We start from the raw sequence: 23,770 nt of genomic DNA on the forward strand, positions 1-23,770 counted from the left end.
GTAAGGATTTTACGGTCACACAGAACTCCTGAGGCAACCACTTCAACCAACCTGCACTTATTCAATGGTTAACATCCTCTTCAATCTCTCCTTCCTTATGTAGAATTGAACCAAGATAGCGAAAGATATCCCTCTTAGGTACCTCCTGTCCAGTCATATTTACTACATCCTCATCCCGCCTTCTTACATTACTAAAGTTGAATTCCATATATTCTGTCTTAGTCCTACTCAGTCTAAAACCTTTGGATTCCTAAGTAGTTCTCCATAACTCTAACTTAGCATTTACTTCTGCTTTGGTTTCGTCAATTAATACTATGTCATCTGCAAATAACATACACCACGGCACCTCATCCTAAATACCCTCTGTAAGCTCATCCATAACTAGTGTAAAAAGATAAGGGCTTAGAGCTGATCCTTGGTGCAGTCCTATTGTAATTGGAAACTCACTAGACGTGCCATCCGTGGTTCTGACACTAGTTACATCTCCATCGTACATATCCTTAATCACATTAACATATTTAGTAGGCACTGTTTTCCTTTCAAGAACCCACCACATAACATTCCTAGGAACCCTATCATACGCTTTCTCCAAATCAATGAAAACCATATGAAGGTCCTTTTTATTCTCTGAATCTCTCTATTAACCTCCTAATTAAGAAGATAGCTTCCATAGTCGATCGTCCAGGCATGAAGCCAAACTGATTCTCTAACACCTTCGTCTCTTTTCTTAGTCTATGCTCAATAACCCTCTCCCAAAGCTTCATGGTGTGACTCATTAGCTTGATTCCCCGGTAAGTGGTGCAACTCATTATCTTATTTATTGTTATAAATAGGTACCAATGTACTCTTCCTCCACCCATCAAGCATTTTCTTAGTCTTCAAAATAATGTTAAATAATCTAGTTAACCAAACCAAACTCACATCACCCAAGCATCTTCAAGTCTCAATAGGAATATCGTCAGTCCCCCTAGCCTTACCTAATTTCATATTTTTCATAGCTACTCTTACCTCTGATGTTCAGATTCTACGAACAAATCTCCGATTTGTATCATCAAAAGCATTACCAAGTTCTCCCAAATTCGCTACAGGTTCTCCATTAAACAACTTATCGAAGTAACTTCTCCACCTCTCTTTAACCTCGTGTTCTTTTACTAACAATCTTTGATTCTCGTCTTTGATGCATTTTATATGATTCAAGTCCCTGCTCTTCCTTTCTCTCTTCTTAGCAAGCTTGTAGACATCTTTTTCACCCTCTTTCGTCCCTAACCTGTGGTACAAATCCTCATATGCCTTGCCTCTACCTTCCCTTATTGTCTTCTTAGCTTCTTTTCTAGCCAATTTATACTTCTCAATGTTCTCCTCAATTCTACACTTATGCAAATATTTATAACACTCTGTTTTAGACCTAATCACCTTTTGGACCTCCACCACCATGTGTCTTTAGAGGGCGGCCCGCTTCCTCTAAATTCTCCAAGTACCTCCCTAGCCACTTTCCTGATATAACTAGACATCCCATTCAACATAATATTAGTCCCCTCGTCAAGACTCCAAGGTCCTTCTATAAGCAGTCTATCCTTAAACATCTTTAGTTTTTCCCCTTTGAGATCCCACCACCTAGTCCTCGGATGTCTAACATCTCTATCTTTTCTCCTCCAACGTTTGATCCATATATCCAACACTACCAGCCTATGTTGTGTGCCTAAACACTCCCCGGGTATGACTTTACAATATTTACATGCAGCTTTGTCCTCTCTCCTAGTGAGGATAAAATCTATCTGGCTACAGTTTTGTGCCACGGGTAAAGGTTATCAAGTGTGAATCTCTTTCTTTAAAAAAGTATTTGTTAACATCAAATCATATGCCACTGCAAACCCTAAAATATCTTCGCCTGCCTCAATCCTAATGCCAAAACCGAATCTTCCATGAACCCTCTCAAAACCTCCACTAGTTCTTCCCACATGTCCATTTAAATCTCCTCCTATAAATAAATTATCTCCATGTGGTATTCCTTGAACTACTTCATCCATATCTTCCCAAAATTGCCTCTTGACAGAATCATTTAATCCTATTTGAGGGGCATACGCACTAATAACGTTAATCGTCTCTTCACCTAATACTAATTTAATTAGAATAATTCTATCACCCGTCCTTTCAACATCTACAACCTCATCTCTTAGGCTCTTATCTATTATGATCCCTACACCATTTCTATTCCTCTCCTTCCCTGCATACCATAACTTGAAACCCATCAATGATATTAGATAAATTCATATTACACTAAGCTCATCACTGGCTTCCTTCCATAGAATGAAAATGGAACAACTGCATGTGACATGTATAGTTAAATGTCAACCCATGGCCACGGTTTTAAATTTCGGTTTCGGAATGGCATTTCGGTCCTCACCGAGCTGAAATTTCGAAATTTCGTTTGGAATCTATCGAAATCAAATTAGGCAATATTTTATCCCGTACAAATTCGTCGAAATTACCGAACTTTCTGTAATTTCGGCTGAAATTGCGAGATAATATTAAATAATATATAAAAACAAAATTTTTGGAGATATCCCTTAAATTTCGAACCAAAATTTCAGGGAAAACGATCGAAATTTTGTAACGTTTTGATTTCACCCAATTTCAAAATTTCGGATTTCGGTCGAAATTTAAAACCTTGCCCATGGACAGGTGCTCCTGAACATGGTTTGAAATTTCAGCAGAAATCCCGAAATTTCGGTCGAAATACGGTAAAGACGGGCGAAATGTCGATTTTTTGGGCTGAAATTTTATAAAGGAATAAAAAATTAATATTTTGTCCAAAATTTCAGTCGAAATTTTGTACATTTCAGGAATATCAGATTTCGGTCATTTCGGTGTAGGTGTTGACCGAAATCGGAAATTTCGGTCCGAAATTTCCGATTTCGGTTGAAATTTCAAACCATGCTCCTGAGACACAATCACTGTCAAGTCACACTAAGACTTGGACACAAAACAAGTGAAGCTCAATAACAACAAAAAGTAATCCCCCCTTACGGCAAAAAGTGTCATGTATATATTGAAAAAGGAAAAACCTCTTTACAGCAAAAGTGCCATGTATAATTTAGATATTGATCATGGAAATAGAAGTGCAACATTATAGTTGCTTGCCTTTTAAGAAGAGCTAAGGCATTGTTCTTTTCCAATAGAAGCCTAAGTAATTAGAACATTGAATCCACTATTAGAAAATTTTAAAATCTTTTTATAGAAGAATTACCAAGAAAAGCAACAGGATAGATTTCTACGAACTAATAGTTAGTTTTGAATGCACTATAATGGGAAGATTGTACACAAGGGACGAGATGAGGCATAGCCACTCTACAAACGGAAACAAGAACCAGGAGAATCAATGTCAGAAAACAAAAATAAAAGTTTTTTGCACGCAGAATCATTGCAAGGATAGAACGTACAGTATGAGCAACTTTGGAATTGTAGAAAACTCGGGTGGAAGATATCCAGATAAGTTGTTATTGTCAAGCAGCCTGCAAAATCCACCGATTAGTAACAAAAAGCATGAAGATAATGAAACCAGCATGTACATTATAAATGACAATCAAATGCCTAATCGTCTGGAATAACAGAAACTGGGAGCTAATAGAGTATTGTATATACAAACAGGAGCAAAAACTTACATGTGAACAAGACTTGGCAATCTGGAAAGCTCAGATGGAAGTTGCCCACTAATTGAATTATTGTTCATGTGGCTGCGAAAGACAAAAGGAAAAAATTAGATGCAAATGGTTGAACTTTCTTGCCAACTAAAACCAGCATTGTAAACTAAGATCCACTTACAAGTGCTTTGTTTTGTTCAAGTTAGCAAATGATTTTGGTAATGATCCCGATATATGGTTTTGGTCAATTTGGATTCTATCCAAGTTAGGAAGATCACCAAGCTCATCAGGCAAAGAACCCGATAATTGGTTTCCATTCAAGAGCCTGCAAATGCAGAGTAGAGTAAGTAAATGTGTGAAGAAATAAATCCTTCAAACAAGTGTTTTGAATATTCGAAATCATGCACAAGCAATTCAGCTTTTTAAGAAAGTTCTTATCTAGGGCTCTAACAAGAAACTCAGAGCAAAAAAGATACATATCAATGTAGAATAACTTCGACCTCAAGAGTAGTACATCCATAAGCAACCATAAGTTTTTTAAGATCAAACTATAGCTGTGATACTTAAGTAAAGAAACATAGCATCTTTCAGGTAATAATTGGATGTGAATGGGCAAGTGATGACCTCTAAAAAATGGAACATAAAAGTAATTAGATTTAATATTCTAATTTAATTAAGGTAGGTAAAAAACTGCATACCTTTACCACATGTACAACCACAGGATATGGATATGCTCCTCTTCTTGTGCAATATGCACAAGGTTCTACGTGTTTTCGCAAGAAAGTCCAGTTTCTTAGAAGTTAACTGAGTTTTGCGTTGAAATACTAAAATTGATTTTATGTACTCATGGAAAAAAACGCATACAAGAATATTTTCAAGAACATCACATTTAAGATACCCACATCGAAAGTTATATGTTTTGCCCAGCGATCTCAATTTTCCCTGCATCCTACAAAATGCCCTTAAAATACTAGTAAAGCGCATGGTTTTAAATTTCGGCCGAAATCCGAAATTTCAAGTCAAAATTTTCGGGTTTCAGATTGGATTTCGGCCGAAATTTGGTCATTTTGACCGAAATTGTAAAATTTCGACCGGAATGATAGAAATTTGAAAAAAAAATTGGTTTCGGTACGGACTAAAACTGAAACCGAAATTTAAATCCGGGGGGAGCTATTGGAGGACCCAGACAGATACAGAAGACTTGCAGGCAAGCTGATTTCTTTGACTTTGACTCATCCTCACATATGTTATGCAGTGGGAGTAGTCAGTCAATTCATGAACTCTCCTTGTACATCTCATTGGGAAGCACCTTTGCAGATAGTAAAATACTTGAAAGTGCTTCTGATAAAGATATGTACTTCAGGAAGCATAACCACATGAGACTATAGGGGTTTACAGATGCAGATTGGGCTGGTTCTCAGTCAGATAGAAGGTCAACCACTGGTTATTGCACCTTTACTAGGGGAAATCTAGTATCATAGCGGAGAAAAATGCAAGATGTGGTGACAAGGTCAAGTGCAGAAGCAGAGTATCGAACTATGGCTCAAAATGTGGAGAGTTGACTTGGTTTAAGTCTCTTTTATCTGATATTGGTATTTTGTTTACATCACCAGCTTCATTGCACTGTGACAACAAGGCAAGACTTCATATCGCGTCTAATCCCCTTTTCATAAGAGGACAAAACATATCGAGGTAGATTGTCACTTTGTTCGCGAAAAGCTACAAAGAGGAGAGATATCCACTACTTTTACTCGATCTAGGCATCAATTGGCTGGTGTGTTTACCACACAACTAGGAAGTCCAAGGTGAGAGATATTTGTCACAAGCTGGGGTTGTATGATCACCCAATCCAAAGCATTCATTTGATGAGCCCTCACATAGATAGGGTGTGCCCAAAAAATCAGCTCCTTAGGATCATCCCAACTCTACGATTTGTGGAGGTAAAAATGGACGTGTATAAATCAGTACATTTTTTGCCTCCATAGTTGGAAGGGTTAGGATGATCCTATGGATGGAGCTGATTTTTTGGGCACACCCTATCTATGTGAGGGCCCATCAAATGAATGTTTTGGATCACCCAAACAATGTGGCCCCACTGTATTTTATGATTGTATTTGTTGTCGAAGGTTCAATCCTAGCTTAACTATCAAAAAAACTAAAAGAGAATATTTACTTAACTTATTAAAATTTTCAATATATTACTTGTTATAACTATATTTTCTTTAAAATACCTTGTTATAACTATATTATTTGTTATAACTTATAACTATATTATCGTATAAAACTTAAAATTTGAGAATTAATTAAAACATTTTAGCAAATCCACAGATTTTTTTTTTAGGCTTGCCAAACCCAACACTCGATATCCGTGTTGGATTCCGACACTCGTAACTGTACTGGTGCAACATAGATGTTGTGGCACTCCTATAAATCAAGCACAGCAAGAGGAACTGTTGGAATTTAGAAGAATAGTAGAGCAACAGGTATGTGAGATGCAGAACTTACAGCCTCGAGAGTGAGAGAAGGCCACAATGGAGGCATCGGAAGGAAATTGCAATGAAGAGCCATATTTTGAAATTTTTTAACCTGATATTTGCACTTGTGGACTTTCCTCCTAACCAAGAACCGATCACCATGTTTAAGGGGAAATGCTTGTGGACTTCAATTCTTGAGATGAAATTTGCAAATGATGTGTAAGCCGAACGGCTATCGATCACCAAAGTTTTGATTGGAACCAAACCCACATTGATTGATCACACCTAATGTCGATTGCCTATGAAGTTACTAGGTACAACATATCGCATTCAAGCAAGATGACTCGGACACTACAAGCAACCTGTGAAACCTTGACAGTTGACACGCACACTCATCTGGAGTCAAATGAAGTCCGAAGACTCATGAAGATTGATGAAAGCCTAAAGAAGCCAAGAAGAGAATATTAGTTAAAGAAATATAGATTGTAGAGTCTCACTTGTTTGACTTGAATAGTTTTGGCACTTAGGGAGTCACAAATTAAACTTAGATATCTCTAGGAAGAACACTCCCCAAAGTAGGCTCAAAGTCCGTTGAGAATTCCCTCGAGAAATATAAATTTAAATGTCTAGGGAAATCACAGACGTACGGAATTTTGGAGGACGTCCGTCTGAAACCTAAACTTTTGTTTTTGGATAACTGAGGGAATTGCGGACTTCCGGAATTTTGGCGAACATCCGTCTAAAACCTGAACATTTGTTTTTGGATAACTGAGAAAATTGCGGTCGTCCGGGAAACTGGCGGACGTCCGTGAAAGAAACTGGGCGCGCTTTTGGAATTTCAAACGACATTATTTGCCGGACGTCCGGACTTCTTCCGCGACACCCGTAAAGACCAAAATTAGGGTTTTTCTTCAATCTCAACTATATATACATCTTTAAAAACCCTAAATTACAAACTCTTCAACTCTTGCAAGTTTTTGAGCCTCCATTATCAAACCCTGACTCTCACCTACTTTTCCTTTGCCATTGACTGAAAGAAGAATATACATTAACTTCTCTTGAGTGCCATTACTTTCATTTCTTCCAAGAGAGATTTACTAGGGTTTTATGTATTAAGTGAGAAAAGAGTTCATTTATTAGTTCTTACCTTTGTATTTGCCTACACCAGAGGCAAGAGTGCTTATATTCCATTCTACCATTGTAAAGAAGGCTTGTGACCCTCGGAGAGTTTAAAGACTCGTTGTTTGTAAGGAGGCCTCGGACCATGCCATGGTGTGGTGTCCGGCATAGTGAAGAAACCCAAGGACGACAAACTTGGAAGAGTGGAGTAGGTCTTTTGAGAAGACCGAACCACTATAAATCTCCGTGTCCATTGTGGTGTGGCTTCTACTATTTCTCTCATTACTTCTCGCTCTTGGTAATATCTTTAACTCTACTCCTTACAATTTCAAGTTAAGTAGTTTTAGATTAATTGTTAGAAACATTTTAAAAACAAGTTTTCAAACCAACAAAATTTTTATTAAACCTAATTCACCCCCCCTCTTAGGTTGCCTATTCAACTTTCACGATGGAACAGTATTCCATTTAGATGGGTGGAATAATAGTCCAATAAAACATTATAAAATGTCTAATAGAGAGAGAATGGGTTTAAAATGGTCTCTTTCAAAAAAAGGCATAAAAAAGAAAGGTGAACAAAAATCCATATATTGTACTGACCTCCAGGAAGAGATCCTCATTTAGCCGATTCGTTATATCCATGAGAATGACACGAGATTCAATCCACTAGGCATTGGCTTCCATGGTTCCCAAATTTGGGAACCCTGTCTTTTCATATTAATTTCAATTAAAAATAATAACTGGAAAAGGGATCAAGGACCTCCAAGTTCTGATGGGGTTTTCATGATAAAGAAGCTTTGGTGCTCATGTTATATGCAGGTCATTGGGTCTTGGTAGATTCTAAAATGGCAGAAATAGAGGGTTTATTTTTGGGGCTAAATTTGTCGGACTTCTAACCAAGTTGTCTGATCCAAATTTAAGAGTGGTTGCTTAATGTTGACTTGGTAATGAGTATCTACATCGAAACCTTCAAAATTTACGATTACGCTTTCTCAGCCTCCATTTCATAATGAGGCAGATATAGTCACTGAGCAAAGTCAACTGTTGCATGTGTGGAAATTTTGAGAATTGAGATTGCGTACTTTAGACTGTTTTGTCTTTGTAATGCTTTTACTTTTGCATGAAATAACTCCCTCTATCAATCAAATTATAAATATTCATTACTCACGAGAGCTATTTGAGTAGATGTGAGCTCACAAATCAAGAACAAGCATTAATTCTATTCCTATATCAGTTTAAACACATCGTTTTGTATCTATTCTGGTTGCAAAAGTATTTATGTTCCACATAAATTAAGTTTGATTAGCAAGTAGCAATGTGAGAACTAAAAAATAAAAACGAAACACACATGTATCTATGTGCACGTACGGAAGTTGTTGCAACATATGACGACAGTGTACTGGGTATGAAAAAATATCAATTCAACTTACAGGAGTTCCAACGATTTGATATTGCCAATCTCCTTTGGTATACTGCCACTTATGTCATTCCACATAAAGTCCCTTCCAACACAAAGGACGAAAGCATCATATTGCAGGAAGTTTTTATGCAATCATGATTCATAAGAATGATTTTTTAAACAAATAAGATATCTAGAAAAGTTGAAAAGTGCTCTGCACAAATTTTTGTTTTATCATTCAAATTTAAGCTATGCCTTACAATATTATCAAATGAGATAGGTTGCCAAGTTCAGGAGCTAAACTCCCAGAGAGATTCATATTTAGTAGCTGCCTGCAAAAGAAAAACCAAGGCATTGTTATAGAAAGTTGAATGATATTTGCTGATCCATTTGATCCAAATATTTTTTAACATAAACTTTTTGTATCCCAAATTGAAGTTTCACATCAAAAGATATAAAACCCATCGCCTAATAAATGTTTTCAAAATTACATATTCATAAACTAATCTTTTAATGAAACGAAAATACACAAACATTTCATTTATAAACAATAGTCCATGTTTTCCCTTCTTCTCTTGAGAACAAGGTTTTAAATGTTGGTTTCTGTCACTGTGGAAATGGAAACGTTTCGGTTGGAAATTTCTGTAGAAATCATTAAAAGCACGGAAACATATGCAAATGATAGACTCCTCAAGGTACCATCTGTACCTGACCAGTTTTGAAATGCCCGCTAGTTTTGAAAATTTACAGAACCCCTGGCTACCCAAAACAGGCTGCTTGGTAGAATCCAAGGTAACATAACTCAACATAACTACTTAGACCATTCAACATAATCGGGAATCCTCAACTCAAGATATTGGAAGTCCCCACTTTTCACACTATCAACCCCCATTAAGGACATATCAGAGGAGCACCTACCGTCAAACGTTATGGGACATCCCTCCTGAGGTAAATCCTTCAACTACCAGTTAGGTAGATATAATTATCCTAACCTATAAACCCAAATCCTTCTAAGGTCAAGAAGTATACCCAAACAATCCCCATCAAGATTTCTACCTAGTTCATTAAACAGCCAAAAAAATCGTTAGAGAAAAATAGAAAATAAAAAAAAGAGAGAGAAAATGCAAAGGGACAGAGATTGCCCCTCCAGCAATGTGTTTGCCTATGGGCCAAATATTGGCAAGTGTGTCCACTACTATTTGAAGATCTAGGAATAATCAGAATGAAAAAATATTTTAGGTTATAAATATCACTAATCGCATCAATTATATGTGCCATTCTCCCTATTCTTCTTTCCCGTCACAATGACATTGGAGTCACCCTCCACCCAAATACTACGACCAAACTAGTCGTTGGAAATATAATGACAAATAAGAAGAGGCAAGACATCCGCTTCATTTGAGTCATGCTGGACCAATGAACTCAATCAAAATATCCCCCAAATAATTTTAGAGAACAACTCCCTCCCCCCCTCGCACCCCACGCCACGCCCTCTCTCATCAAACCCAGATTCCATGAAGAAGTACCATAAAAGTTAAGGTTTAGGGTATTAGGAAGCAGGGATTCCATTTTGCATTTTTCTTAGCCTTGATTTGTCAATTCTTGATAATTACATCCCATTTCCTAAAGGTGTCTTGGTAAGAATATTCCTTAAACTCCACATCACAAGAGAATCCCATTTCCTAAAGGTCTCTTGTTAAAAATATTCTATAAACTCCACCTCCCAAATAAGTTTCTTTAGGGCTCCATAGTTGAATTAAAGGTTCTTTAGTTATGTTCCACATGACCCACACCATAGCAAAAGGAATCAAACTCCACAAAATATGATCTTTCACATTGAAAAACCAACAATTTCGTTCTTGGAGAATATGCAGGAATACCGAAAGGAACAAACCAACCAAGAATGTCTTTCCACACTTCCCTAGCATACAAACAATGAATGAAAAATCGATTGCACAACACTTCAGCCTCCTAACTAAATGGCATATTTTCTTCTTTAGCATTTCCATTGTACTGATCTTTTGCCAAGAAACCGTCCAAGAAAATCTTTGTATTTTAGGAGAATGAGATTTCCAAATGCGCATCCAACGGAAAGAGGGTCACTCGTGCAAGGAGACTAAGAAGGATTGCACTGAATAAGCACCATTAGGATCCGGCCCAACGCTACGATCCTCAATGAGAGGACACAAACATTTCTTCATGAAAACTTAACAACCCAAGCAAACAATCAAACTCCTCATCTTTGAGGTTTCGACAAAGCAAGCAACCCCATACTGGACTAGAACCTATGAAGGGTTCGATACGCATCGCATAACGAACAAGAACATACCATGGATTCTCCCAATACCTAATCCCCCCACCACTTCCCACATTATACTTAATCAAAACAAGAGAAAATCCTCGCTAATACCACAAACTGACCGCCATGCGCCCAAGGCCCTCCCACCACCCCAACCCTCCTCATATTCCCACAATAATCTTCCTCCAGAGTGCATATTTTCCTCTCCAAACCTCCAAAGTCACTTCCCAAGAAGAGCTTTGTTAATCTTAAATAATTTACTATTGTAAAGGCTACCTTGCTCCCACTTATCTGAATGTTTCATTCTTTTTCTGTTTCTTCTTCCCGTCCCAAAGAAATTCCCGTTAAAGTTTTGTTATTCTCTTAACCACAACCATCAATACTTTAAATAAGGACATTGAATACGAGGGGAGATTGGAAACACCGCTTTACTTATACTGATTCTCCCCCCAAAAGATAGATTATCTTCTAATGAAACAATTTTCTCTCAATAAGATCAACCATTGGATCCCACTAAGATTTGGACGGGATGCCAAAATGAAGAGGAATTACAACTTGTGTCATGTGAATATTACCTATCTTTAGTCTAAAAGAATATGCAAGCACATTATACTATCCCTTTACATGTTAAAAATCACGCTTAAATGTTTCCCAATGTTGACCGTCATACCAGATGTTTATTGAAACTACCAAAGAATCATTCTGAGATGATTCAGTTGAAAAATCAAATCCCCATAAAAGGCAACATATCATCTGCCAATTGAAAATGGGAAATTGTGAGAAAGCCCCTACCTGTAGAGTACTCTTTAATCAATCCAACCCTGTCTATCATCATCAAAAGCATTCATGAAGACTCCCTCCCCAACGTCATTAGAAATGATGGGAGAGGTGATCAAAGTTTATTCATGGCCCATCAGTAATGCTGAATTGAATGAAGACGAGATAAAATCTCTTCTCGATGGTACAATCTTACCCTACGACATCCAAGGGAACCGAATTTGGGATGAAGGCAACTCGGCTAATTTCATTTCTTGGGCCTCCAACATGTTACCGGGTCTGTGGAGGATTGCATATTTGATCTCCCGCATTCATGATATCTACAATACTTTGAACATCTCTTCTTCTCATATCCCCGCCTTGGCCTTGGCTGAGGAGCTAGCTAAGCTTGGGACAGAGCGTGGTAATTTGACTGTATAGAATGCCTTCCCTTCCATGTAATAGAGCTTGTTTTGGTTTTTTTGGAGGTTTGGGTCTCATGTAAACACTATCTGCAATGTCAAGTTAGAATACACAAACAGTGGGCTGCTTTCCTCCAGTGATTACCAAACCAAAGCAAGATGCAATCAACTGAGAAATGGAGCATAAAAGGGTGCTCAAATAGATGATCATCACTGCGAAAAGAGCAGAAATAAATAATTGTAGATGATGGAGACAACCCTGCAGGAAGTAACTTGAAATCTCCCTCTGGGTTGTGGTGGGGTGTGTTTTGGGGCGTGGGCATTATAGCACCTGGGTTGTTCTCTTTATCAAAATGGAGCATTATAACACCTCGGCCCTAGCAGTTTTTATTCTTAATAAAATCTTTATTATTCTCCTAAAAAAGGGAACTTCGTACCTTATAAGGATGAGGTGGTTGATGCATCTTTTTTCCTTTTTTTTTATAAAGAAAAAATGCACCCTTTGCCTCCAGCTATTCTAATTTGTTTCATGCCTCGAGAGTTAAAAAAGAAGGCAACGGTCCTAGAAAGAAAGCTTATGATTTGCTAGTACAAAATTAACAAAATCCAGTCTTCTAATGCTAAACCTTGTGGGACAGCAGTCCCCCATTGTAACCAGCAGTCAACAAGAAACTAAACAACAAAAGAATTAAGTAAATGGGAAAAGGAAAACTGAAAGTATCAAAAGCATACAATTCTTGAACATGTAGATATCCATCATCCAATGTCGCATTGAAGCACAAAACCCCTCTCCAGTTTGATGTACAAGGATCTCCCTCTGTCTAATTAAGATGGTTTAGAGGATCATTCAACCTGCTCCTGATAGCTTGCAACGCAGAGACTGCAAATCAATACAATTGATCATTATATATTGATAAAAAACAATTAATCAATTTTAATGATAAAAGAAATCAATCTTTCGACAAATTATACTTAATTGGTGATCCTCAAGCTTTAAAATCGACATAAATCAAGGGGCATATCTTCCATAACTATGAAATAAGGATCCTTCAAAAATGAGGGAGTATCCGACTATCAAACAATGATACTATGACAATGGTAAGGGATTTACTTAGGTTTACTTAGGTAGTCATGAGTCATGAACATGGTTTTAAATTTCGGTTTCGGCATAAATTTCGGTCCTCACTGAAACTGAAATTTTGGCCGAAATTCGGTAGCAAGTCCCGAAATGTCAGCTTTTGGGACTAAATTTCAGTAATTTCGACCAAAATTTTGTAAAACAAGTAAAAAATTAGTATTTTATCAAAATTTCAACCAAAATTGCCGACATTTCCGGAATTTAGACCGAAATTTGGTACATTTCGCCAATCTCGGTTTTGGTACGTTTCAGTCTCGGTCTTCACCGAAATTTAAAACCATGCTCATGATCCATATCTATTTTCAATTTCTTTTCTTTGATGCCACAAAGAAGACTTGTTCATGGTACCCTTACCAGACATGTTATTCTTGCCTAGGATGAGGCGTTTCAGCAAGAAGATCCATTTTATCCATGCGAAACTTGGAAGAGGTATGACTAATAAAAGACAAGGGCCTTTAATCTATTAGCATGTCATTTAAGTGGGTGAACCAAGTGTGCGTGTGTACAGGGGGGGGGGGGGGGGGGGGGGGGGGGGGACATGTTATTCTTGCCTAGGAAGAGGCGTTTTCAGCAAGAAGATCCATTTCATCGATGAGAAACTTGGAAGACGTAAATAAAAGACAAGGGCCTTTAATCGATTAGCATGTCATTTAAGTGGGTGAACCAAGTGTGCGTGTGCGTGTGTGTGTGTGTGTGGGGGGGGGGGGGGGGGGGGGGCGGGTGGGGGTGTTCTCTTTTATGCTTGCTTGGTACAAACATGATAGGTGTTTAAAGTTGGCTCATAAATTGGTTTTAGAGTAGGTGAACATAAGGTATTATAATAATTTACTTTTAGTGATTTTTTGCAGGCCCCTTCATTTAAATGTTAATAGCTTGGGTTTTAGAATGTCTTTTGGGTTACATTAGGTCCCTTTAGAAGTTTATATGAAATGCAAAGATGAAGTCAAATATTTATACGATTTTGAGGGATATATAATGTTCTTTTGACATATATTGGGGAGTCTTTTGGGGGTGACTTTTTTAGTGTAATGGTGCATATAGATGGTATGATGCTATTCGATAACTTCATCAAGTACGCTTACTCAATTGTTGGATATTTCAAGTTCAGAAGTTTCCCACTATTAGAACAAGAGCACTTTTGATACATGGCGTAGAAACTTTGAGAGAATCAATTAATCTTATCATTACAAGTATGCCACAAATTAATGCCCAATCCTAACTACACATGAAAAACATAAAGTAGCAATATAGACCAATATAAAGCTACTTAAACTGCCTACCCTATCTCTTAACACTAGATAAATGGTGCAAAGAGAGAGTGAACTTGTTGCGTCCATTCCAAGTCTAGATTAGAAAGGACTACAAAGATGAAGTAAATATATGGCGTTCTTCTCATGAAGATAGCCACATTTTATTGGGTAAACCATAGTCTTTTTTAAAAAAAGTAACGATTTATTCCAATTGATATTTCAAAAACATATAGTAATGTGGGGGACAAGCTGTCCCCCATGATACCATAGTCCATTCATAAGGATGCCAAACACTTTACCAAAAAAAAAAAAAAAGAGGGTGGGGGGGGGGAGGCTTGTTGGGACTTAAAGTGGGTTAGTTTACATGATGGGTTTGAAGAGTCCTGGTTTATTTGTAATATGATTAGATAGTGTCCACGTAATAGGAGTCCTTCAGTCATGAGGAATTGACTAAGTCATTTGAAACTTGTCTTGTTACTATTGGTAGAAAAATATGAGCCCTTCAAGCAATAAGAATTTAGCTTTAAGAAGTCCATGAAAAATGTATTTTAAGTCGATAAAAGTCTTAATAGGCGTATGTAGGCACCCAATTTTATCAAGGAAGTATTAGTGATAGGTGACGTGAGGAAGAACCTTATGACGAGTTCCAGAGCACCAGTTGTGTTTCTCTCAACCTATCTTTAGGGTGCCAAACGATTTCTGAAGCCCATTTTGAAAACTACCGACAAGCCTGTTTACACACAACACCCGCCTTTTTCCGCACAAACCAGTAAACCCGTCTGCGCATAGCAATTCAATCTGTAGGTTAACTTAGGGCCTGAAACTCTCTTTTAGGCACCTTAAAGACACCCTACCCTGTCTCCCGAAAGCACCCAATTTCTGGTTTATTAGAATGCCCTTTACAGAAGGAATCCAACGGACCTAACCACGTGTGAATCGGAGTCCAATCGCAAGAGATATTGACGATTGTAGTTATCGGTAAGAGATGGAAACCACCGCCACCAAAAAGCCGGTTTAACACACCAAACGTCTTTTTTGTCGAACCAGAAGACTATCCACTCAGCACCTACCATTTACGGCATTCGTCGGTAAGCCCATCTGCACGCGGCATTTTCAATCAGTAGGTTAAATATGGGTCTGAAACTCTCTTTTGGCACCTAGAAGACACCCGGCTTCCCGAAAACACCCAATTTCTGATTCATTAGAAAGCCCTGAACACAAGAAATCCAACGAACCTTACCGCGTGTGGATCGGAATTCAATCGGAAGAGATATGGACGACCGAATGTACCGATAAAAGACGAAAACACGACGGAACAAAACAGGTAAAAGAAAAAATAAGGGGGGGGGAGTGTGATATCACTCCACTTTATGGGAGTGATGTCACTCCCAAATTCGTCTGAAACAAATTTGGGTTCGAACCAGTTTTTTAAAACCCCCCTCCCCTATAAATAGGGGAGTGGGTAAGTGTTTAAAATCCCTCTTCTCTCTCCATTCCCTCAGGTAAATACACCTTCTTTCGGTGTATTTCTCCCTCTTTCAAGCCCCAAACTCCTGCAGAAAATCAGACAGCTTGTGAAATACAGGTGTGACAATCCAAAAGGGGGGCGAATTGGTCAATTAAAAATTTTAGGCTTAATTAAGGGAGATTAAAAATTAATCTTCTAATTAAGCACTGATTAGTCTAACCCTTGTTCAAATATTATATTAATAAAATCTAGGGTTTAGACTTTCTAATCAAGCACATTTAGCTAACCCTTGTTCAAATAGATATTATAATGTAATTTAGGGTTTAGAGATTTAACTTAAGTGCATTCACTAACCCTTGTTCAATTAAAGCATAAACATAAGTAAGGTTAGAGATTACCAATCACCACACGTGCGAGAGAGAGAGAGAGAGAGAGAGAGAGAGAGAGAGAGAGAGAGAAAAGAACAAACATCCACAAGGCACACGATTTATAATGGTTCGGTCACAACTTGACCTACTCCACTCTTTCAAATTTACCTCATTGGGATCTCCACTAAAATGACGAGGCCATACACCCGACTCCTTCATCTCCAAAGGGAACAAACCCTTGCTTTTTCATTCTCAAGGGCCAAAGCAAAGCCCCTCGCACGAAGCCTTGACAAGGAAATCAAACCCTTGCACATGATTCACCTTTCTTCATGGGCCGAATCGGAGACCCTTGTCTTCACCTTTCGTTACGGGCCGAAGAGGAGACCCTCACATGAAGAACAAATAAAAAAAAACTCTCAATGCCTCTTAATAGGCTGATTACAAAGTTTGAGCTCACAATCACTCCCAAGAAATAAGCAAAAGAAAAGCCTTATGGAGTGCCTCTTGAAAGAATGTGGAAATACATGTTCAAAGAGGTTTTTACTTTTGAAATAAAACTTGAAGCTCAAAGAAAAATGGGATTTGATCTTTCTCAAATGTTCAAAAGCATGTAGAGATAGGTTTTGATGATGTATATATAGTGTATTTGAAAATATGACCGTTTGGGGTAAAATTGTAAATTAATGGCTTGAAAAAGTCAAGCAAAAAATGCCCTAACGGCTAGTTTGCTCAACCGCGGCGGTTAACCGGGCTACAGCGGTCGCCCGCCCCTATCGGGCGCCCTATTCTATTTCCAAATTTCTTACCGTCGCCCAACGAGGGCTTACTGTTTGCTCAAAAAATTTGGCTCAAAAACCTATCCCGTTCGACCGACCCACGGCGGTCGCTCGCCCTAGACCAAATTGGATTGTTATGTTTGAAACAGAAGCGCATCCGCAGTCGACCGGCTTGACCCGATCGACCGGCCCGATAAAATTCGAGATGGCCTGGATTTTCAGGTTCCATCCCGCGGTCCCCCGGCCTAGCCCGATCGACCGACCTTGAGTGAAATTCCATTTTAACTTTAAAATCCAGGGGCTTTTGGGCTATGGTTTTTGGGCTTAAGTCCAAGGTTTTCAAACACATTTTTGGGTGTGTTGATGGTTTTCAAGGATGTAAAATGTTAAGTATAAAAACCATTTGAAAACCTTTTGAAAGTGCATTTAAACATAAAATCAAAAGGACTCCAAATACATTCTAAAAATAAGAACCTTGAGTCTTCTTGGAATGTCTTAGCTCCTTTGCACTTTCTTGGACTTCTTCGGCTTGGGTGAACATCTTGACCTTGTCTTGGCTCTTGTGACATCCTCCAATCTTCACTGCATGTTGAGGTGTCACCATGGCATGTTCAACTCCAAGCTCTTTCTTGACACTTGCTTAGGAACTTGTGGGATCTTCATGTTGAGCTACTTTACTTGAGCATCTTCAAATGAGGATGACTTTAATGTAGGTGCAAGCTCTTGGTTCCTTTGATCCTTGATCCACAAGTCATGTGTTGTGAAGAGTTGTGTAATGACGATTATGACATGAAATTCCTGTATACAACGCAACACATCAAAGCAACACATCAGTCCATAAATCCTAATCAATTTGGTTTGCTAGCATCAAAACAAGAAGATAAGATGAATGATTAACCCATGGGAACCCTTGGGTTTACAGCTTGCTTTAGAAGAGAGAAAGTAGAGAAACACTAAGTAGCTCTTTTCAGACGTCGGCACTCTGCCGAATTTCTGAAGATTCAGAGCGTCTTTTTCTTTTTTACACCGTTGTTCTGTCGAATTTCGCAGAACTACGAGCTACTCCTCCATAATAGCGTCGTTGTTCTGCCGAAATCTCAGTAAAACTTGGAGGAGAATCGACTATACAGCACCATTACGCAGCCGATTTCTCTGCAGCCTCAAAAGCCCCCCTCTAAACAAGCGTGGTTACGCTGCCCAACTCTCCAAACAGTAACGATAAACCCTAGTAAATAATGTAATCAATTTACTTTTCTGTTGTGTATTTACAAAACCGATATGGTGGGTTTCATCATCCGGGATGTCAAGCCCCTTTATCTGCCCCTTTCCACTTAATTTAAGTTAATCTGCGTCGTGAGTAAGTTGCAAAATCAGGCTCTGCCGCAAGCAACTTACGATATCAATTAGATTAATTATATTTACTTTCTATTGTGTATTTACAAAACAGATACAATGGGTTTCATCATCCGTGATGTCAATCCCTTTTATCTCCCCCTTTCCACTTAATTCGAGTTAATCTGTGTCGTGAGTAAGTTGCAACATCAGGCTCTGCCGCAAGCAACTTACGATATCAATCAGATTAACTATATCTACTTTCTGTTGTGTATTTACAAAACGGATACGGTGGGTTTCATCATCCATGATTTCAAGCCCCTTTATCTGCCCATTTCAACTTAATTTCGAGTTAATCTGTGTCGTAAGTTGCGAAATCAGGCTCTGCCGCAAAGCAACTTACGATATCAATCAGATTAACTATATTTACTCTCTGTTGTGTATTTACGAAACTTATAGGGTGGGTTTCATCATTTGTGGTGTCAAGCCCCTCTATATGCTTTTTACTAATTCCAGCACTTTACAACTTTCTGTACAAGTAAGGTACGAGGTTGAGATGTCACAAGAGTCGTTCCGCCACGGCCGATACCTTGTGGCGTAAATCCCTCTGACTTACTCTTTACTTTCTACAATTTACAGCTTTCTGCACAGTAAAGTACGAGGTTGTGACATCATAGGATCTCGGACGCACAAATTGCCCCCTGAACTTACGATATAAACCCCTATACTTTACTTTTACTTTCTGTACAGTCATTTTCCGTTTGATTTAACTTAACCTGATCGTGAGTGGTTACGAGTCATGCGCAAAGATGGGAAAAAACCGGCTCCCATAGCGTAGAAATTGGGGTTTAAAACTTGATTTGGGTGAATTGAGGAGTTCTAATCCTTCCCTAATATTGAATTTCAGGGGGTTTGAAGTATCTATAAATTGTAAAGGCATATGTCCTCAGCTAAGATGATGTGATTGAAAAAAAAATGAATGTATAAATTGTAAAGGCTTAAAGCGTTGGCAATGATGATATGATTGAATAAAATTGAGTTCGTACTACAAAGCTTAGTTGGCAACCATTGCTCTCTCTCTCTCTCCTATTTAAGGGAGGATCAGTCCTCCCTCATTCACTTTCTTTACTTCTACTTTATTTATTTCTCTTCTTTGGCTTAGATCATCCCTCCTTCCACTCCCTCTACATGTATCTCCCCTCTCGGATACCGCATGCAGCTGGACAACAAGAGCAGCCTGCCACCCCATCCTAGTTCTGAGCAAGGTTTTAAATTTCTGTTTCAGTTTTGGGCCTAAAGGAAATGAAAATATTTTGGTTTTGGTGGAAATTTGGGTCGAAATCCTATAAAATTACGGAAACGTATGGAAACATGTCCAAATGATAGAATTTTAAGATGAAACTTCAAAAAATGCTAGAATAAGCACAGAGACACAATTAGAAACCATCACATAAGCAAGAGATTCATCAATAGTTGTTTAACAGCGTGAACATCAAGTGAGATACGCTATCACTCATGTCTGGGAAATATTTTTTCTAAGTATTTGGCACTTTTCTAGCTCATCCACTATGATGTAAATAAGAAAATTTAGATATATTTTTCCTTTCCAAACATTTTCAGAAATTTCCTGCGAACCAAGGCTGTTTGGATTGCAAGAAAATCATATCTGACGGGAAAATCTTTTTTTAAGAAAAATTTCTCTCTTTTCCATAAGAAATATTTTTCTTGCAACCCAAACAGTGCCCAAGTATTATTTTCTAGAGGGATATTATCATAAATTGAAGTTCCCTCTAAGTAAAAAATTGGGAAAATTACATTTACACCCCCTCTAGTTTCTGACACATTCAACTCTAACCCTGACTTTCAAAACGTGACAAGTACACCCGTTGAGGTTTCAATTTGTATAAGTTAGAGCCCCTCCTCCGTCAACGGTCTATCAGTTTAACCTGACTGAAAGACTGAAACTAACCATGGTTAATATTTTGAAGACAGAAATACCCTCATTTGCAGAGGGATTGGCGTTATGCCATTTCCCGCCGCCGTCGTCGCACCTCCGGCAACCGCCACCTTAGCCCACCGCCGTTGTCGCCATCTTTGGCCACCGCCGTCACCTCCACCACAGACAACGAAACCCCACCCCATGGCTACATCAAATCCACATTTCAAGAAAAAACATTGATAAAAACAAAAAAAGCCCTAAAATATTAGGGTTTCTATGCAAATCATGATAATGATGTGAACGAGGACAAATAAAACTCTTAAATTGAGGGTTTATGTTGATAAATAAAAAAGGGTTTGAATCAAACCCTAATTTTTCAGTTTTAAAGTATGAAAACCCTAATTTTAATTGGGGAAGACGAGGGCATTTTGGTCATTTTCGCCTCGCCGTCTACTCTTTCAAATTAAAAAACCTCAGGGGGTGTATTTGTCACGTTTTGAAAGTCAGGGTTACAGTTGAATGTGTCAGAAACTAGAGGGAGGTATATGTATTTTTCCCTAAAAAATTGAATAGGGACATCATCATCTTTGTGTGTAAATAAGTACGAAAAACATTTATGACTAAAAATATTTTCTTGCGGAGATTTTTTATGTTTACAATTTAAAGGAAATAATATAAATGAGTATGGTTAATTTACAGGGATAACATAATAAATTAAAGGGCCCTCTAAATAAAAATTGTGTAGTGTAAGTTCAGGTTGTCGGCTGTTTGGATACAGGGATTTTATAATCGAAGATTGTAAAATCTTGGATTTTACAAGCTAAAACCAGGGCTACCAGGATTTTATAAGCTAACATCAGGATTTTACAATCCTAGATCATAAAATCCAGGTTTTATGTAAACCATGTATCCAAGCACCCCCTAAAATCCAAGTTTTAGATTGTAAATTCCAGGATTTTACAATCCTAGATTATAAAATCTATGTAGTCCAGGGTTTATATCGGTCGGCTAATGAGGTGGCCGATAGACTTACAAGAAAAGGAGTGCCGAAAGAGGCATTGGCATTATTCGATTCTCTCCCCCAGTGAAATATTTTGAAAATCTTTATTGTTTTCTTTGTCTTGTTGCTCCCCTTCCTTTGTAACTTGACCATCTCGGTCTTTTTTAGCAATTCAATTCGTGATTATTAAAAAAAAAACATAAAAGGTTCCTGAAATTTGGGAACTGATACATTCATCCTTTTTATACTTGGGACAACCCCCTCTAGTGTAAAAGAGAAGTTATAAATACACTAGAGGAGGCTGTCCAAAGTAAAAGGCGAGGGGATATATCATTGCCAAGGAATTTTCGACCAAAATCAAAACCCAGCTTACGAAAAACTAAAAGGATATTTTTAGCTTAAACAAAATAAGTAACAAAATTAAAAAAAAAAAAAAACAGGTTTCTTTGTTTTTCCTTTTTTTAATATATAAGGGTATTTTCGTCAAATACCAACAAACATCATCTACTCAAGTGCTATGGAAGAAAAAGCACACAATAAAACCATAAAACTATTTCAGGAAGAGGCTTACAATGTCTTGGAAGCTTTCAGGAAGATGTTGAAGGTGCTAGAACTTCCATATTTCGGGAAGATGTTGAAGGTGGGGGATGATGAAACTTGAAAGATGAAGATTTTTGGGACCAAAATGCTTCCGGGTGATTCAAATTTGTTGGTTTTTACTGTTTTCCCATATGATTGGGATGTTTACCTAGAAACTTCGATGAGCTAGAAACTTCGATGACATTTCGATGACATTTCGATGAAATTCCGATGAAATTCTGTCAAAATTTCATTGACATCTTGTAAAAAACCGAATCCTTATATTTTTCATTTCGGTCTTAACCAAAACTGACATATTTCGGATGAAATTTTAAACCATAGTTCTAAGAAAAATAGTTTGCGAACCGCAGATTTGCAACAATTCATATCATAGGCTAGGTTCAAAAGGCTTATTAGAATAGTGGGTTGTGACCAGAAGATTTGAGCCTATGAGGATTAGAGGAATACAAGGATTCTATGGAGTTAATGAATGGGAATGTCTTAATTGGGTAGAAGCATTGGAGATGTATTGATGATAGTACAATCTGGACGATGACCGGATGATTTGCATTACTAGCATAAGTTTGGACGGATATGCTTTAGAGTGGTGGCTCACACTGATGGTGGATGAACATGGCTAAACAAGCATACACGAGGCAATTAACTTCAGCCATTTAGATCTAGGCTCGTATGAGGTGATTGACGATGTGCCAATCACTCGACTTAAAGCTACAAATGAGAGTCGCTCTGGTGATCCAATGACAATTCTAGCAGTATGTGGCTCACTCAAGTTAATTAAGGATTTGGAAAGCGATCACCATCCTTCAGAGTTGGTTTTGTCAGAAATTAGCCCCTGAACGTTATCTGGTGATCAAAAGGGTGACATGTGTTATCCAAAATACTTGGAATGAACGAATCATTCGACATAATCAACGGGAAGAGCTTACATGACAACTATAGCAAGAGAGGCAGATCCGAGATGATACTTCAGTTGATATGCATTCAACGAAGTCACCAATCATAGGGATTAGTCCCGCCCTAAAATGGCGTGGGGATACCCTATGTCATCAAAAAACTAAAAACTAAACTTGTTCTATTAAATCGTGAACACAAGCGGAGAGAACCTAACGTAGCAGAGGATAAGTTTATTTCTACCTAAGTTGACACGAACTAAGCATACCTTTTAACGAGAGTAAATACCTCCAGAGAAACCAAATGTAAATCTTATCTAGATCATCCCTCCTTCCACTCCCTCTACCTGTATCTCCCCTCTCGGATACCGCATGCAGCTGGACAACCAGAGCAGCCTGCCACACCACCCTAATTCTGAGCAAGGTTTTAAATTTCTGTTCCGGTTTTGGTCCTCATGGAAATGGAAATATTTTGGTTTTGGTGGAAATTTGGGTCGAAACCCTATAAAATTATGGAAACGTATGGAAACATGTCCAAATGATAGACTTTTAAGATGAAATTTAAAGAAATGCTAGAATAAGCACAGAGACACAATTAGAAACCATCACATAAGCAAGAGATTCATCAATAGTCGTTGAACAGCGTGAACATCTAGTGAGATACGCTATCACTCATGTCTGGCAAATATTTTTTCTAAGTATTTGGTACTTTTCCAGCTAATTCACTGTGTGTAAATAAGAAAATTTAGATATATTTTTCCTTTCCAAACATTTTCAGAAATTTCCTGCGAACCAAGGCTGTTTTGATTGCAAGAAAATCATATCCGACGGGAAAATCTTTTTTTAAGAAAATTCTCTCTTTTCCATCAGAAATATTTTTCCAGCAACCCAAACAGTGCCCA

At 38.0% G+C, this 23,770-nt stretch overlaps 1 protein-coding gene across 6 annotated transcripts in view; it reads right to left on the reverse strand.

Annotated features, from left to right (window-relative positions):
• LOC143880293 (putative LRR receptor-like serine/threonine-protein kinase At1g06840) overlaps window positions 1–23,770 on the reverse strand; it is a 133,906-nt gene that overhangs the window by 104,636 nt on the left and 5,500 nt on the right. For 3 of the 6 annotated variants that reach the window (XM_077383155.1, XM_077383150.1, XM_077383151.1), the window contains exons 4-9: window positions 12,840–12,987; window positions 8,891–8,962; window positions 8,662–8,733; window positions 3,823–3,966; window positions 3,663–3,734; window positions 3,441–3,512 (exon numbers count right to left, since the gene is read on the reverse strand). In XM_077383155.1, the coding sequence (XP_077239270.1) occupies window positions 3,441–3,512; window positions 3,663–3,734; window positions 3,823–3,966; window positions 8,662–8,733; window positions 8,891–8,949 (419 nt within the window). In that variant the 5' untranslated portion in view covers window positions 8,950–8,962; window positions 12,840–12,987. The other 3 variants (XM_077383153.1, XM_077383154.1, XM_077383152.1) reach the window with 3 other exon arrangements.

Source organism: Tasmannia lanceolata, unplaced genomic scaffold (assembly GCF_043159265.1).
Source record: "Tasmannia lanceolata isolate RefF3 unplaced genomic scaffold, GAP_Taslan_0.1 ptg000006l, whole genome shotgun sequence".
NCBI lineage: Eukaryota > Viridiplantae > Streptophyta > Magnoliopsida > Canellales > Winteraceae > Tasmannia > Tasmannia lanceolata.